The following is an 18,653-nucleotide window of genomic DNA, read 5'->3' on the forward strand; positions in this document are numbered from 1 at the left end:
CTTTTCATGGATTTGCAAGTTTTTGTATTGTACTCAATATGAAGAGTATGACTGGTTCCGCACCTTGATGTTGAGTGTGTACAAACAGTAGCTTCCAAATTCGATATGTCACCTGCGAGTCACAGGTTTGCATCTGACAGGTGTAACTCATCTCGTCATCTCTCTTGGTTTGATTGAGTGCTACTTAAATGGGTGATAGTAACACTTGTTATTAACCGTGCTGCAAATGGCAAAAACTGCAGGAATTATGAACAATAACGTTTTTGAACTTGTGTTACAGGTGAGTAACTCAGTTTTGTTGCTCAGCTTCCTTCCTACGCTAAGCATTATTCTCTGCTGCCACAGGCTGGAGCAAATAAAGTATGTGTCCATGACAAATATTTGCTCACACATGATGTTCTTCCCTAGAACATCATAGTGTATTGTACCCCGTTGAGATATAGTGAAAAAATAAATGTTTTAGGATGAAAAGGGGAGTCAAAGTTTTAAAAAGCAAACTGGGCTTGTTGAAAAACTGTGTTTCTTTTCAAATTCAGCTAGAAACAGAAATCCAGCGGGTTTCGGAGGCGTATGAAAATCTTGCAAAGTCCTCCTCAAAGCGGGAGACTCTGGAGAAGGCCATGAGAAATAAACTGGAAGGGGAGATACGCCGACTGCACGACTTCAATCGGGATCTTAGAGGTAAAAGGGAAACTCCTCTGGAAGGGAGGAGGTGTGCTGGAATGATGACTGTCTTGTCAGACAGCCCTTGAGTGTGGTGTGACACCATGCAGAAGGTATGCTGTACCAATGTTAGGAAATTGCTGGGAGTGTACGAGGCGAGGTTTAATTTGCCATGAAAGCGTCTTGTCCAAGTCTGCTGAATCATACAGAAAGTAAAATGAGAACATGTGCAAGGACATGTTGCAGCCGTGACTTGGATCTTGAGCGATGTCCAGTTTACTTAAGGTCAGAGGTTGCTGCTCTTGTAACTTGTAGGGTTCATCAACATTTGTCCATGTGGCAGACTGTGGCGATAAAGAAATTGTCATCTGTGTGTAGTGTTTCATCTCATTCTACTTTATACCAAAAGGTATTTTATTGACTTCATCGCTGTAAAAGGTCAGTCCAGGTTTAAAGAAATGGTACTTCAGGTCATTAAAGGCTGTGCTGTGTAATTGTTAACTTGTTTAACCGCATGCGCGCTAGCGGAATTCCGCTAGCGCGCTGGGTTTTTCAAAATCGCACTTTGCGTGACGAGCTGGGCTCGTCATCAGTGTGCGAGCGGGCTACACCATGACGAGCCCAGCTCGTCATGAGTGTCGAAGGGGTTAATGTAGGATCAGGATACCAGTCTTTTAATCTAGTCTTCCAGACAATGTCAAATTATCTGACCCTGGCTAGATCATTTACATTTTTTGAATATTTTGTTACCTTCACGTTTGAAACTAATAACACTTGCTTTCCCTGGTATTTAGCAGTGTATACAAACTGACCTTTATACGTAAAACATTGTTTTTCAAGAACTGTAGAGGGGCAAACCGTAGTCACATACTTAACCAAAAATATCCTTAATTATGGCTGTGGGGCGATACCCAGAGAAGACATTGTTGGTGACAGACAAAGGGAAGTTTCCCTTAGCCAGGATGCAGCCAATAATATTTTTGTTGCTGTTCGGGAGACAGTGGGCTACATTCAGTCACCGAGACGGGAACCCAAGTTCTAATGGCGCAAGAAGAGTCCGTTTATTTTGGTTCACTTTGGATTTGATGATAATTTTCTCTCAGTAGTTTCTGCCCAAGCTTTGATATGGAAACAATATAAGACAATTTATTCCAGTTCCAAGTAGTCAGAAAATGATGGTCCCCAGGTTACAGAATCACATAGATTGTGATCAGGGTCACTACTGGGGCTCATATCTCATGATCTACTGGTTGTGGTAAAAAAAGGCATTTCTCTAAGGTAGTGGATATCAATCGGGCTTGCAATTGGTTAAGATGACCCTAAACAAAAGAGCTTCTGTTATTTGAACTGCTTATTGTTGTTTGAAAATGCCGGTGCTGCTAGAGAGCCTTGCTTTGTTTTGGCTGTGGTTAGAAAGCGGTTTGAAAGTAGAAAGGCTGGTATTCCTGAATCTAGGACACTCCTTATTGCTGAAATGGGTTGAAGTCTCCTTAATATTTAGAAGCGCATTTTAATATACAACTGGGTGGGTCATAGTTTGTGTTGGACCCCACATGTGTGAAAACAAGCTTTGGAATTTCATCAGGAGACAAAGACATAGATAGCTGTGTTGGTAGCATTCTTCCGCGTCACACCTCAGAATCACATGATACAATAGTGGGTGAATTTGCACTCTCATTTCTGCTTCATGTCATCTTGAGTTGTAAGGTTCTTGTCGAGAAAGAACTTCCCCCTTTTAACTGTTCCACATTCGAGCTGAATCCTGAGTAGAAGCCACAGTAACTGCATAATCCCATTGCGGGAATACTTTAAACCAGGTACTGTTTAGTAAATGAAGAGGGTTTTCAGAGTTCATTGTTGGGCAGTACCTATTGCTACTAAGTCTACAGTTAGGTACTTTGGTCCCCGTAAAGGATATGGAAAGTGCTGTATAAATAATCCTACACTACAGTACAACAATTGGACATGGTCCCTAGAAATTTCTTTAGGATTCCAAATGGGTTAATTTCTATTGCTCTGGAAAGTAAACATCTGTAAAATTAGGACCTGGTTGACCCGGTGATTCTGCAACACTGTCTCCCCTTACTTCCTCTTCATAGCTTTGTGGTCTCCTTTGGTATCCCGCTCACCTGACAGCTTGTCTCTATTGTGGGCTTACTGGTCATTGGCAATTACGCAAGCTATGTGCACCACTGGTGGCCAGCCCTCCTGAAAATCTGTCTCAGGCCAGACTTGCGTCTGGCTCCTACTGTCTGACTTGGAAAGATGCCCATGCATTGGATGTGTAACGATTCTACCGGGACAAGGTAGACTTGTGATAACTCGGTCTTGGCTAAGTTAGTACCCCTCTTTTTACCTTCAGTGTTGTGTGCCTACAAAATCTTGAAATAAGGCCTTGGAGAGCTTGTTGTTGTTATTCAGAAGGAGCAATTCTCTTGTTGTATGGCTTTCTGTGTTTTTTTTTTTTATTTGGTTTGCCGATAAAAGTCACTTGACTGAGAGATCTCAAGTTCATTATAGCTTACGTGACAGACTTCGTTCAACATTAATGGGTATCTCACACTCATATTTGTGCAGAGCGATTGGAGACGGCAAACAAGCAGTTGGCAGCCAAAGAGTTTGAGGGCTCCGAGGACAACAGGAAGACCATCAACCAGCTAATGGCCCAGAGTGAGTATTCTATGTGGTTGTGCTTGCGGTGGATCATAGTGCTCACCTGTGTAGAAGTTACGAATCTGAAACCTAAATAGCAATTAGGGCTGGTGAATTTTGGAAGCATGTTTAGTTTCCTTTTTAGCTTCCTTTTTTAAAGGGAATTTTACCAAGACATCAGGTTTGTAATGCCTCTGAAAATTAGGACTTTTTTTTTTTTTTAGACCGCCCAGAACACGTCTTTGGAATTTATCTAATCATTTATTAGCACATTTGACTTGTGGAAAATGTGAACACTCCAACACTTAGCAATAAGCACTATATAAACATTAATTTTTAGCGGGAAAGGCTTTGTGACATTATCCCTAAAGCAACAAGTTTAGTCTGAAATCTGTGAACTTGTGATCTTGCCAAAAGCATAACACCTTGTACTTCCTTCATACTTCGGTACTCGGAAAACAATTGTGTCATACATTTTAGAATTGCTTCATAATATCACAGCGAGGATGGAGGATTGCTTTTTTGATGGGATGGGTTTTATAGAATAGTAGAACACCGTAGTATCAGAGGTTTAAGATAGAGGTGCATTAGTTCAAGACGTACCTAGGGTCATAACCCTTTACAACAGTGAAATCCTTGCATGTGGGTCCCTCCAATTAGCTGTTGCACCTTGAGGTAAGTAGAGAGCCTGGAGCGGTTATCTGAAGGCCAGTTTGTTTAAGAGAAACCACCTCAGAGTGCAGTACAGCGCTTAAGAGCGAACATTTTCGCACCTTCCATTACATTTATCCAGGGTTGGTCATAGTCACGTATGTATAATTTCGCTGTATGGCTGTGATATCCATTTAGTAGCATAACACATAATCACAGGGACTGTCCCTTTGTGCCTGCAGCAGTTGCCATGTGGTCAGCGTCCATCTTTGACAAGAGCTGCGTATTGTAGGATCTTACGGCTGTTACCTAAACGTCACTGGACATGCTTCCTCACCATGCCTGTTAATGTTACTATGTGAATAGACAGCTGCATCCCAAGTGTTGCCACCTTGTTGTTTTGTGATTTTGACTGGCCTGGTATGGTTATGCCCCTGCCATCTTTCTTTTTGGCATTTCCCCTCTTTTGAAAATCTTTTGGCAAACGGCGAAAGTACTGAAAATTCTTGCACAGCCTTCCATATGTTTAGACGAGAGGGCCAGGTCACATTCTTGTGTGCGGCCTCACTTCATTTCTTTTATACCTATTGGTCAACACTGAAGCCAGAGCTCCAACTTTTATTTAGTCTTTGCTCAAAACAACCGAGATACCAGTTTGAAAGTTATCTAAGCAGAATTCTTCCATCACTGTTCAGGGGACTGTCCTAGGAACTGGGTTCCAGATCTAGCTCTTCGTAGGGAAACATGCATGTGCGTTGTCTCTATAACCCTCTGGATAAACAAATGGAGAATAATTTGTATCCCTTCGTGACAAGGACCTAAGTCTCATTGGCTCTCTAGGGCAAGCAGTTTATTGAGGTTTGCCACTGAATGGTAGTGTACATGCTAAGTAGAACCTACAGATGTATTAAAAACTTGTTTAGCTGTTTATTCATCTTTTTTGCAGGCTGTAAGTGCTATAATTAACGGAGGTTACTATCGAATTTAAAGAACTTGCCAAGAACCTTTAAGTCACAGCAGGTCAGCGATGAGCCTGGAATTCACTGAACCGTCATGTTGGCATGCAGGAAGAACCTCACTTAGAGTCCAGGCCACCACCACAATCCTGTTGCCACTTCCTTTACAATAATGGTACGGGATGTGACTATTTGTCCACCTTCTCCCATCACCTTGTATTTCCCCTCTTCAGTGTCACCCAGACTTCTCTTTCAAAATATGAGAAGTGGAGAAACTGCTAGAATTTGGCCACATAGTTAGGTTGATGGATCCCGGTTTTTACTCAGTATTCTTGCTGTGTAGATGATTAGCTTCAAGTTAAACTCTACCACACAAGTGTTTACCAAGGTGTGGTAATTGTCCCTGTGGAATAGAAGGGCCTAACTTGCATCCTGAGGCTCACTAGGCTGCATAAAGTGACTAGTCTTCTTTTTAACATGAACCTTCAGAAGTTTAGACCCAGCACATTTTTGTCGATTAACTTGCTTAGATTAAGTGGGTTTATAAAGATGTTTCCTGAACTCTGAAACACAAGCGGGCCTTTACCCAGTTATGTCATGAAATGAAGAGCCATTGAACAGAGATTCTGGATCACCACTTTTATCAAACAGCAAACTTCCCTTAATCCTTTTCCCACTGAGTACAAAGCCCTCAATAAATCAGGATATATGCCCTATCATAAATCGCTAAATATCTTCAGGCCGCTTTTCAAAGTGCTTAAAGCGCATCCGTCATCCTTGTAGTAAATCGTTTACTCAATTATTTCGCCACCAACCCCAATACCAGTCAACCAGTAATGAAGTCCACCTACTTCACTGGACTAGACTTTTGTTTTTTCAACAAAATTTTGTATTTCCATTAATTCATTACAAAATTCAGAAAAATCAGCATTGCATATAGGCCTCGTATACATACTAAATAAATTTGTATCAGAAAAAGTTCCAGGCGTTTACGTGCTTGAACCATAGAATCTCATCAGTTCTACATGTACATAATTCATCTTTATGAAAAACAATTCTTAGTTCCCCAATCTATGGAACACATTTTCATTGGAGTCTTGTACGTGTCAATTCATTCTCACTGGCAGTGATTTATATACAGACCATCACAGATACAGAGACGAATACCGCCTCCTCCTTATCTGTTAGTGAACATGAGATTTCAAATCTGTTTTACACGAAGGCCATTTCATCACCATACATCATTCTTATGGGGTGTCTTCAGTGCAACATATTCATTGCAGTATCACCCAGATGTACAAAGGCATCTTCCTCATCCTTAAATTCCTGGCTAAGACCCTGTACACGCAGCCACATGACATATTGCTCTTGTGAGTGTTGTTGCATGAATGAGTTGTGGCCCTATACTCTTGCTGGATTCAAGCTTTTAAGATCCTAATTGAATGAATTTACAACCTGAAATACACATCCTCTTGTTTATATATGTCGCCACGAGAAGACCTTTTTGTCAGATTTGGCCACGAGCTTCAGAGATGTTCCTCAAAGTGGTGCTGGTGAGAAATAGATTGCATCCTTGCTCTCAGTTAGTGACCCTATCTACATAGTACCAGAGGTCATGGCCTTTGATCCTCTGGATTTGCCAGGGGGTAATCTGCAAATCACTTGAGTGTCAATATAAAATCATGTGACTCAAGTTTGTTCTCTTAGTTCTGGAAAGGAAGATCAGTTCCGTGGCAGGCACCTGGGACCAGTTTTTTTTGTTATTCTTTTTTGGCAGTTCTGACATACAAATGGAATCTATGTTTTTTTTTTTTTTTACCTCCGCCTTAAATGGTCTAAATGTGGTAACAGTGAAGTCTGCTGTTATTTTAATTGTTACATGTGCTTTGTGGGTGAGCAAACACCAATTATTTTCTGTTGAGAACCATAGACTGTGTTAAGGGGACGGTTTAGTTTTTTGAAATCCGTTTTTATTTCTTTCCATATATTGTGAGTAGGGCTCCCGGTTTAATGGTATTTATTTTTTGGCCATCGGTATTTATCCATATCCCTTTTTTGCCCATTTTAACTATATTTATCCATATTTATTTTGTGTTTTGCTTATAAATGAAGTTGGAAAACTAAATTTCCATATCTATTTAACACATTGTTTTCTGTCTGTATTTATCTGTTAAAATCGGTAAAAACAGAAAACAGGGAGCCTTAATGGTGAGACACTCCCCCTAAATGATCATACTTTAGTTCCAACATTTTTTTACCACATCCTCATTTGAAACTTAAAAGAATGCTTTGTGTTCTAGATGGACAAAGGCCTTCTGGATACTTTCCTTGGTGGTATGAAATTCTTCTGCTCCACAGAGTAATTATTTGATAGCCTTGGTGGTTTTGCATTGAGAAGCTACGCTTAGAACACACATTGTCTGCAGAACTTTTTGTGGAATATTAAATATTCTCTGTATTTATGTGGTATTTGTGTAGCGCAAACCTAGTCAAAAGAAAGTGGACAGGGTCAGTGGCAAAGAGACAGTCTGAGAGTGACTGAATTAGTAGCTGGTTTCTGACCACGGACATGGACTGTTCCTTTGTTTTAATTTACTGTTCCTCAAAGGGGTGTGCCTTTAGCCTTGTTTAACTGGAAGACGGTCTACGGGATCCTTGACAGCATGTATACTCAAGCTCTTAAGACCGAGACTGCTCCAGCTATTTATGCTGTGGGACATCCTTTAAAGACTAGTGGTTGTTATCTCTGCAGACAATGCTTAGTTTGCAGTGCAATATAGAGGAACATTACTGCGTTCACAAAACTGCCAATCCGAGGAGAATTGTCCCTGGAGTATAAAGGAAGGGGCAAGTGGATGCAAGTGTAAGTACAGGTTACTCCTCGTAGTAACTCTAATGCTCTTAGTCCATCAGCCCCTCTTCCTTTTGGGACTGACTCCCTCACATCCTCATCCCTATGTTTACCGCCCTGGGAATCTATGTGTGCAATACCTGGCCAGCCCTGGAAACCTTTTTGCTGGCAGCCATGACAACTATATTGTTACTTGGCAGAGTTCTTCCTTCAAACACCATACTAATGCAGTGCTAGGCTGTTTCACCTGTAATTAGTTAGGACGCACAAAAGCTTTCCCTTTTTAACATAGCTTTTCAGGCAAGTACTATCACTTTCTTGTAATTGCTCATTCCATCTGGACTATGAGTATTCTCAAGCAATTAGGAAAAGTAAAACTCTGCTAATGAGCAGTTCAGGCCAAATCTGCTAATGAGCCATTAAAGGCGAATGAAATACCGGATGGTGACTAGTGTGCGGAAGGATGTTGTAGGTGGCATGTCATCTGTCCGAGCAGAGTGCAGGGAAAGTGATGCTGTCCAGAATGGCCGAGCGAGCGCTCTGGCAGGTACCTGGCCCTGGGATCCTGTTCCCATGTACATGCATCATCAGGATGGTGTAAATATCTGCCCGCCTGCAAGGTGTTTCAGTTTGTTCTTGTTTGTTCTTGTTTACGAGAGACGTCCACTCCCTGCCCTCATTCCTTTGTCGTCTTGGAATATAAGCGAGTGGAATGTGGTCTTTCTGGAGGAGTTGCTGGGTGTCAGTCGCTTCGGGCACTCCTGTGTTATGAATTCCTTTGTTGTACAAATATTCCCATTCGTCTGTATTGCAGTTGCGCGAGGGCGGTGGTGACTGTGCGAGCATATTATTTGTGTTAATTATACATATTTGCTCTGGTTGTTTGCTTTTAAGTTGGCATTCATCAGTGTGTGCTGCTGTTCCCACCCTGTTTACTTAAATCAGAAATATTAAATGTATTACTTGGGTATAGCTTGAAGATTAAGAGCCCTCTTCCAATTAGTTTTCTTCTGTCTAAAATATTTCACGTTATCTTAACTTGTTTATTGTGTGACTTTTCATTAAATTAATAGGTTTTCAGTAAATAAACCCCGACAAAAAGCCCATAGGACTGGCTTTCATTTGTTAAAGCATGCTAATATAGACCTGTGCAAAGCTTGTATGGAGGTAAATACCTGAATGTGTGATAATTGCATGTATTTTTCACATGTACAATAGTCCCTCTTTCATTTTAATGCAAGCACTCAATGGGATGTAGAATGTTGCACCAAGCAGCAAATAATGTAATATTTATTCTCTGGATGGAGCCTCTGTATATTTTGAAGAATTTGTTATACGTGTTGGAGAAAGCTGCTTTGACAAGCCAGACTTAAAATGGATATAGTCTCTCTTGGCTTGTTGTTAAATAAATTTGTTTTAAGAAGTGGATAAATACAATGTGCACTGTGAACAATTGATCAACCATGTCTTTTGTTCCTTAATTTTCCTTCAACAATAATTTTGTTCCTTAATTTTCCTTCAGCTGTAATCTATCGTAAATCAGCGACCCTTCATCCACTGCCATTTGGTGTGAATTGACAGTGTCTTTTGCTCAAAGCTTGCAGTTCTAGAGTAGCATTTGTGACCAGATCCGATTAAGTAATTTAATTTTGACCAAAGATATATTACTTCTGCTGCTCTATATCTAGGTCAACACACGATAACTCATTTTAACTAGGTTATTGAAATGCTAGAATACAACAACTGTGCACAATTGTGGCTAAATATTCTCATTAAATTTGGGCCACCATATAGCAATATTCTTGTACTCTAATGCAGTAATGTTTTCGGAGCTGTGCATTAACATATTATGCATGGTTGGGGAGGAAAGTCCCTTCTTTTTGTTTGTTTTCCCTGGGCGTAGATCAGTAGATGGGTAGTCCCTATTGTGTCCAAGTGGATGGTTCCCATATTCAGATTCTATTTTCTCCTGTTGAGTTCAGAAACAAGAGTAGGACTTTCTACCACTGAGAAGGCGCTGAAGCGCTTTGTGAACTGGTTGTATGCTATCCATGTGATTTTTGCATATAGAGTTCATTGTCATGATATTTATTACACAGGTAACAAACTGTCCAGGAGTGGTCATGTAGATGTTATTGTGCACAGCGGTGTAGGCAGGTGGTCATGCAAGAGTCCTCCATTTCTGCAATTGCATATGAAAGTGTACGCACATACATGCATTCCTAACCAATGCAACACAATAAACATATTGTTTTTATTGATTTGTATAGGATATGACATTTCCTACAACTCGGAAAAGCTGGCTACCTACAGACAAGTTTCAAACGCCACCAAGTTTTTCTGTTGAGCCTCTGGTTTTTTCCTCAGAACAATTATCAGCTAAATGGTCTATTTCCTTACACAGTCCTTGTCCTAAGGTCTAGCTTTCACCTAGAGTGTTCATGTTTGTTAAAAATATAAGCTGGTCAGAGCTCGCCAGAAAACCTGGAAGACGTTCCTCCCTGGGACTCATGCACAGGCATGGCCTGTGTAAACTGGGAATTAACAGAACTCCGACTGATAAACTGTAGTGCATACTGGTGAACGGGGCTTTCCCTGGGACCCGAATGAGTTCATTGACAGTGTTCGGAAAGCCCAGTGTTCATTCCCTTAGGATCAAAAACCAAGGGCTTCAATGCTTCCTGGCATGTGGGCCATGGCTAGCTATGGGATTTAGTGATGTCAGAGGTAAAAGGCAACAGAGAGCATGCCCTGAGAGCACCCAAGAAGTGGAAAAAGCATTCACAGTTGGACTCTAATTCTTGTGTGAGTGGTGAAAGCGACTGAGCAGGTAGCCAAGCCGGGGTTGTGCATTCAAAGGGACAGGGTTTCTGGGAGAAGAGCATTGTGACCGATAGCAGTAATAGCAGGGGGTAAAGGGTTCAGAAGCAAAGGGATCATTGTTTTAATGGTCAGCTCTCGTATAAAACCTAGCCTTATTCAAACAGCACTTAAGACCAGCCAACTTGTAGTGACAGTACATCTGACTGCACTTTACAGCGCAGTACCACAGGCACAGTATGCAAAACGGAAAAAGTAGCTGAGAAAAAATGACTGCACACACACTGTGCTGTCTATCTAGTAAATCTGGGGTCAGAATGCCAGTATGGAATGTTTTTAGGCATTTTAGGAGATGCAAAGTATGAACAAAAAGGGTTTTTACAACTGGTGTAGCCTAACGCATAAGGTTTTTAATTTTGTTGGAACATTCCACCCACCGAGTGTAGGATTTTCTAAATAACAAGGGGGGAAACAAAATTACAAACAGTGGAATATTGGAGAAAAAGGCCTATACCAGCCACTGTTCACCCTTGAGATACCCTATTGTCCCCATTGTAGCTCTCAGCAGTCCAGTGGTGTAGAAAAAAAAATAGTCATCCAACTGGGTTTGGATAGTGTTTGTAGCGGACTAATCTAGCCTTATTCATTAATCAGCCTATTCGTTATGCTCTGTTTGTTTAGCTGGGGGGTTAACTTTCTGTCTTTTTTATAATCCCTCTCATACCTGCTCCCATCTTCATGTTTTCTTCAGGCTGGTTGCTTTAAAAAAACAAGCATTTGCAATGCAAAAGGTCTCGCATTTACGTGAATTTGAGCTATTGACATTGCAAATAACAAGGCCTTTTATATTTGTTTTTGTTTTAAAAACATAACTAAAAGGCATTGTAACTTACAATGTCAATAGCTTTAACTTGTGTAACTGCAAGACCTATTGCATTGCAAATGCTTGTCCCTTTGGTGGAGACAATGATTCCCCACAGGAGCGTTGACAAGCGAGGAGGTGCCGTGGTGCGCAGAGGGCCTCACCAGATCTTCTAAGACACCATTTCAGTGCTATGGGCGACCTCCCGCTTTTGTGTGGTAGCAGCCATCACGTTAGGCTCCACTTACCACTCCCCGAGCCGGTGTCCGAGTCACATACACTGCCTCTCTCAAGTCGAGATTCCAGGAAGAATGCGCAAATCCATCAGCTTCAGATTTCCAGGTTACCAACTGATGCAAGTGTTCTGGTGTCCAACAGGGGCTATGTGGTCTCATAGGTATCCCCATAGGTTCCCCTCGTCGTCCTGGGCTTGCGTACAGCACTGCGATCAGTGCAGGTCTTGGGTCCTTGGATATAGCTTGGAGCCGGGTGAGATAGCAGCGAGTTTTCTGTGGGTTGTGGATGCTGCGACAGGGGCCCCACAGATACAGAGGTGGACCCAGGCCAGGATGTGCCATTCGCAGGGGTTGAGCAAAGCTATATCCCGCAACTTAATTGCGTAATTTAGGAAGCTCCAACACACAGGCCTAGAGTGAATAGCCGGCCTGTGATGCTGGTCGTCGCGAACGGTCCCTCCAATACTCAGGAAGGACTGGCATGCCGTCCAAATCCAGGGGCCATCCACAAATTACCTCCCTCCTCAGAGCCAGGAGCAAAGCGACGAGGCGTGCGCTGCAGCTGGGAGTACCTGAGGGCCGGGCCCGCTAAGATCTGCCCCCTGGGTAGCGGCTGCCCGCTAGGCCGCACTCATGGAGGTCCCGATATCGAGGCGTTGGGGGGGCCCGATCCCACTCCCCCCCGCTGTCATTGCGGAGCCACCAGGAGCTGGGCTGCGGCTCGCAAAGCACATGTCTATCTGACCGGGTCAGGCGCAATCTATACGCCGGCAGTCTCTGCTCTTATCTAATGCCCGACCGTGGCAGCTCCATCATCTGGAAGGCCGCGGCGGGTAGTTGCCTCGGTCAATTCAGGCACCAGCGATGCGTTGCTGCTCCGGACGCTGACGTTGCTCGATCCGGCACTGATTTTAGGGTCTGGAGAGGCACTGTGAAGAGTGCTAGACGATGGACTGGGATGGAGCACCGGAAGAATGCGTCCATTCGCTCCACCATCGTGGACAATCCCCCACGTATCTTTTCTTAGTAACATTACATTATTTATTTATGTTTTTGATCTCCTACAAGAGTGACAGGGCACGTGCCTGCCTTACACAGTGCATGTGCACATCTTTTGCCAGGCATGTGTCTGTCTGCCTTGTGTGAAGTCACAGAGAAAGTGAGAGCGTGGTGGGAGCGCGTGACGAAATTGAGTGCGTGGTGGGAGCACGTGAAAGCTAAGATTGCCAGAGAGGAGACGCCCTGCGTGTGCACATTGCCTGTCCGGGCATGCACGTGGTTTGTCTCCCTTTGCGCACCAAACCTACCACAATATTTTCGCCAAGACGAAGCAGCGCATGCGCTGCGTTAACTAGGCGAGACCTAAAAATGTATAAATAACACAACAGGCAGATAGAAAGAAGCACCACTCAGAATAGCATTACTTTTTTGTTGGTCTAATATTATGGGGTGTTTGTGCTGAACACAGTTGAATGTCTCCAAGATCTGCCACTGTGAAAGTCTCAGCAGAACCCACATAACTAAGGGGAGCTAGCATAAGCTCACTCTACTCTACTGAGTGGAGCCTTTTCTCCAGCAGTCCATAGAAACCAGTGTTGGAGTGAGGGGGACAGACGGACATATAGCAGGCTAGGCCGGCATAATCGTCAGGTGAAGAAATATAAACCATCTCTAGTAAAGTGCTAATGTACAGAAAAGAGTTTAAAAAATAATTGGGGGGCATGTTCTTGCCACAATTTAAAATTGGCATGTACATTAAAGCTCCCTGGAAGAAACCGCATATGCTGCCAGTTTATCCTGTTTATTATAAGTTAGCAAATGTCAAATCATCAATTCTGTATCTAGTCTGAGCGCCGGGGACTTTAAATATATCTATCTTGACAGGGTTTTCCATGCGAGTGCTTGCTGTAGCAGAGGTGAGCAGAGTCCCCTCAAATTCATCCTATTCTGATGAACCTGTGCGGGAAAGATCCAGTAGTAGAGAACTGAAAGCGATGTGCGCAGCAAGAGGGTATAAAGCCTACAGAGTGATCACCTGCCAAAATTTGCTGGTGGAGGAAGAAAACAACAAAATGTCGCAGTGGGGACTGCCAGCGGACGTGTCGAGCAATTTTGAAGAGCAACAGCAAAAGATAAGCCGCGAGCGTGCGCATCCCGAAACCGGAAGTTCGGGAATGTCACGCCTGTCTTGGGGCGGGACTTCCGTCTTCTGCGAGAAGCCCGCGCCCACGGAGTGGATGGCCCAGGACCAGTGGTGATGCGGGGCTCCCATTCTTGAGGGAGAGCCCTGCGATGGCAGCAGAAGTCAGGAGTGGCGGCTGAGGCCGCTGATGCGGTAAGTGGGGCTTAGTTGTGGGCGGCGGTGGTGTGTGTATGTGTCTGTGTGTGTGTGCGTCTGTCTGTGTGTGTATGCGCGCGTGTGTGCGTGCCTTCGGCCGGCCTCAGTAACGCTGTGTGTGTGTGTGTGTGTGTGTGTGTGTGTGTGTGGGGGGGGGGGGCGTGAAGCGCGTCCACAGACCCTAAGCGGCTTGTGCACCAGTCTGTCTCCCTCGGGAGGCAAAACAACAACAATAGGTCTCGCTGGCGACAGCGCTTTCGCGCTGCAACGTCAGGCAAGACTTAAAAAAGAGGACAAGCAGAGCCGTCGCTCACATTTGTTGCCACTTTCCAGGAGGCCTGCCAAGTGTCACGCATCAGGAGTGACACTGGCGCATTTCAGAGTGGTAATCCGCATTACTGCACTGAAATGCATTGTCACGCATAATCGTAGTGTCTCAGCAGGTGTCTAACTGTGAAGTGCTACCACGGTAGTAGAAGCTGTGCTCCATTAGGTGAAGCAGCATGAGGCTGGTGCGCTGCTGGCAGCATGCAGTGGACAAACTGTGAGCTATTGTTACCTGCGCCTGCTGCGCACAACTGACGCATTGTAGCAGGTGAAAACTGGAGTGGCGGCCGCACCGTCTTCAGGGCTCAGCTGCAGCTTTCATTCTCACAGCTCTGCTCAGGAGGGTCAGCCCGGGCCGGCAGCGGCGGCATGTAGCGCACTTGGGTTCAAGGAAGTCAGAATGTTTTAGGTTATGTATGAGGGATAAAGCCCCGAGTTTTTTTTGAGGATTTGGTTGCAGAGAGGAAAGATGACTGTCCTGACAGCACTTTGATTTCACTTTAGTGTCTTGCTCCTGGGCCTTGGAGGCAGCACGTGATCAGCTGCAGCCAGTGCTGGCCATGAAGGTCTGCCCTGGGCATGGCTCGAGGCCCCAGGGTTGCGTGCTGGTGTCTGCCGCCGTTAGTTGTAATTCAGCCTCGGCCAGCCAGCAGCCCTCCTTCACTCGGGCTAAGGCCGCTCATCTCTGTGCAGCTCTTCTCTGCGCAGCTCATCTATAGCTAACTGCAATAACAGAGATCACAGCGAGGGGAGAAAAAACACTGGCAACACTCTACACAAAGTAGAGATTCTTAGTTTATACACGGGGCACGTCTCTTTACTGGGCTCAGGCGTGAGTGGTGTACGAGAGAGAGACTGCACGGTGGGTGAGGGGAAGCCGGAGGGCTTTGTCGGGCCCCCGAGGAGGATTGGAAAGGGTTTCCTTGCCTGAAGGAGGGGTAGCATTGGGTAAGATAACTGTAAGGTGAGTAAAGAAGTGTGGCTCAATGGTTAGAGCGGCAGACCCTGATGCAGAGGTCTGGCCCGGGACCAGGGTTCAATTCCCCGCCTCGGCGGGTCTTGGGCTCAAAATTCCACGGACCTGATAATTCTCGCCTCTGTGCCTATTCCAATCATGGAGTCCCACTCTGCAACTCTGGGCAACCCACTCTGCAACTCTGGGCAATAGCTTGCTTAATCTCCACAACGGCCCCCACAACGCTAAGGATGCCTGGCCTCCACCTTGGGGGTGCCCAGGAGTGGACGTCTCACAGGGAAAGCCAGGTTGGGTTCCACAGCGGTATTCGTACAAGCGCCTTGAGACCCTTGCGGGTGAGTAGTGTGCTATGCAAGTATCAATTTACATTTACATTTACATCTTTACAGAAGAGCACATCACGGCTGAAAGTGTTTGAGTTAGTGGAAATAAGAGAGGGAGCTGCAGTGCAGAAGGAAAGGGATGTGTGTGGGTGTGTTAAGGTGGGAAGATGGAGGCCTTCCTCCTCTTCTGACTCATCTTTGTCCCGTATACAGTGCATAATTTATGCAGGTGCTTGGTAGTGGAGGGAATTACTTTTTGGGGTCTGAGTTATTTTTCTTCCACCATATTTTGGTCCAGAGTTACTACTAGAGAGAATTATAGAAAGGGAGCAAGAAGAAAGCAGAGGAAGATAATGGAACAGTGACAGATGAAGATAGCAGGAATGAAAAATAACCTACAAGAAGAGTGAGATAAGAACACAGGAAGTGCAGGTTGATTGAAAATAGAAGCATGACGTGAAATCAAAATGTATAAGCCTTGGTATTCATGAACCTCTACATTCGGCAGCATGAGTGACAGCCTCTTTAGAAAAAGTATGAGCTCCTTCGGTTTTTTATTTGTTTGCAAATTAGGCATGGCAGGTGTATAAAATACCAATGAACTTGGCCTAAATGCCATCAAGACAAGCTTAATGGCACACCAAAAAATTATACATGTATCAAACAGGGTAATGTAAAGACTAGCATTTGAACATAGCTCAGCAAACCTAAACTATGTAGGATACTTGAAAAAAAACAGAACTCCAGCCCAGATGCTCAAATGGATGTAATGTATGATATTGATATGTTTCCCTGTTTTTCATTGCTTGAGTTAATACACGAGAAAGTGTCACTCATGGTCATTAAAATGTCACTCATAATTGCACTGAAATTATGAACATGTCCCACATTGCAATCTGAAACCGTGGCAGCTATGTTCCAGGCGTGGTAATTTTGGCGACCCTTCACCGCCACTTGAATTTTTTTACATGCTACTCTAAAGGCACTAAACACACACTGACGGCTACCTCAACGAAGCACTACGTGAGTTAAGAAAGCGTGCCCTTGCCATTCTATTCTGCGAACTGACTCCTACAGCAGGACACTTTCCTTGACGAAGAGTCAGACAGTCGACGCGACACGTAACGATCTGACGTCACACGTACGGACAGCACTGACAGACTGGGCTGGCTTCTAACAGGCGTGCGCGCAGGCGGCAGTGTAAATAGAGAGTTAAATGGAGGTAGCCAGCTGCACCCCCGTAGAGATGGACGGAGAGCAGCCCTCGACTTCCCGGGATACTCAATTGTGGGTACAGGAGGAGGAGGCGGAGGGAGAGGTGAGTACGACGCCCTGACGGGGAGAAGGTCCCAGGAGTACGTATGGCACAGTACAGAGGATGCCTGGGAGTGGACCATAGATCCTGAGGGTATTTATTGGCTTCTGTGCTATTACTTGGTGTTCACGTGATAACGGCAGTCACTGCTATTTGCTAGAAGTCCAACCTCACTTATTATTTTAATGCTGATTTCTATCACATAATCTACACACTTGGTAAGTGGGGCTTAGTTGTGGGGGCGGGGGGGGCAGCTGTGTGTGTGTGTATGTGTGCGTCTGTGTGTGTGTGTGTGGGGGGGGGCGGTGGTGTCTGTGTATGTGTGCGTCTGTGTGTGCGTGGGGAGGGGGCGGCGGCGGTGTGTGTGTATGTGTGAGTCTGTGTGTGTGTGTGCGTGGGGGGCGGCGGCAGTGGTGTGTGTGCGCGTCTGTCTGTGTGTGTATGCGCGTGTGTGCGTGCCTTCGGCCGGCCTCAGTAACGCTGTGTGTGTGCGCACAAAGAGCGTCCACAGACCCTGAGCGGCTCGTGCACCGGTATGTCTCCCTTGGGAAACAAAACAACAACAATAGGTTTCGCTGGCGAGACCTAAAAAGGAGGTGATACAAATGATTTGGTATTTTGAAATGTACTAACCAAATGATGTAATATTTAAAAGGAGGCATATTTAATTTGATGCATTATCCCACTTTTGGAAAATTATAAAATGCATATTATGTATAGGTAACTGCCCCTTGCATGTGGGTATATGTGGGAAACTGTATTCGCATGGGTTTAATAAAAGGAGTCTGTAAGGTATAGTTCTCAATCCTTTTTGCAGTCGTCTTTGCGGTACGAGTTGTGGAGTCCATTGTTGGCAATCCATGGGATTTTGCAAAGTACTACTACAGCAGTGTGGTCAGTTGTGGAATGAAATCGCAGGATTCTGCTTGAACGCTAGAAGACTACTCCTGTTATGCTTAAAAATTCAGGGCTAATGTGTGAAACTTGAAAGTAAGCAATAGAACACATGGAGATACCCACATGGACTTCCTTTGCTTGTATTTACAATGCAGCTTTTGTAAGAGATGCTACTAAACGCATGAGTGATCTCACACTTGTGTCCCCGGTTTCTTGGCGTGCTGCAAACACCCTCCCTTGCAAGTTTGATTTTCTTGCCTCGAGACTTAAATAAACCCCTTTGGAATGCACCTGACTGACAGATAATGAACCTGTCGTTCTGCCAAGAGTTATTTTCCTTGGCAAATGGCCAATGTGACTCCTTTAGTCAACCAATTTTTTGTCTCTTCCTGTTACCTTAGCTGTCTAATCATAGGTGAAGTTTGTCTTTGGGTTATATTAGACATAACATTATTCCAACTTAAGGCCTTTTTTCATGGCTACCATTTTTAGTGGATCTCCTACAACTCAACGAGGTCACCCACCATGTCTGACATTTGTGGTTTGTGTATCTCAGCACTACATAGTACTACATAGGCTTCTTCATATACACCTACAACACATACGATGGGATGCACAGGGCAGCCCGGCTGCTTAAGGACTTCTGCTGTCCACACCCACTGTTTACCATCAAAATGCAAACTGTTCTGTTACAATCATTTATATTAACCCGTTGGCTGCAGCTGTCGGCCAACGGTCGTCACAAGCACCACCTCAGTAGTGCTGCGCATGTCCGTTGGCCGACGC

The 18,653-nt window shown here is 44.5% G+C and overlaps 1 protein-coding gene across 1 annotated transcript in view; it reads left to right on the forward strand.

Annotated features, from left to right (window-relative positions):
- The window catches only part of AMOT (angiomotin), a 240,953-nt gene that overhangs the window by 115,027 nt on the left and 107,273 nt on the right, over window positions 1-18,653 (forward strand). The window contains exons 5-6 of the mRNA XM_086918416.1: window positions 537-681; window positions 3,241-3,333. Coding sequence (XP_086774542.1) covers window positions 537-681; window positions 3,241-3,333 — 238 coding nt within the window. The remainder of the gene's footprint in view (window positions 1-536; window positions 682-3,240; window positions 3,334-18,653) is intronic.

This window comes from Lissotriton vulgaris, chromosome 4_1 (assembly GCF_964263255.1).
Source record: "Lissotriton vulgaris chromosome 4_1, aLisVul1.2, whole genome shotgun sequence".
NCBI lineage: Eukaryota > Metazoa > Chordata > Amphibia > Caudata > Salamandridae > Lissotriton > Lissotriton vulgaris.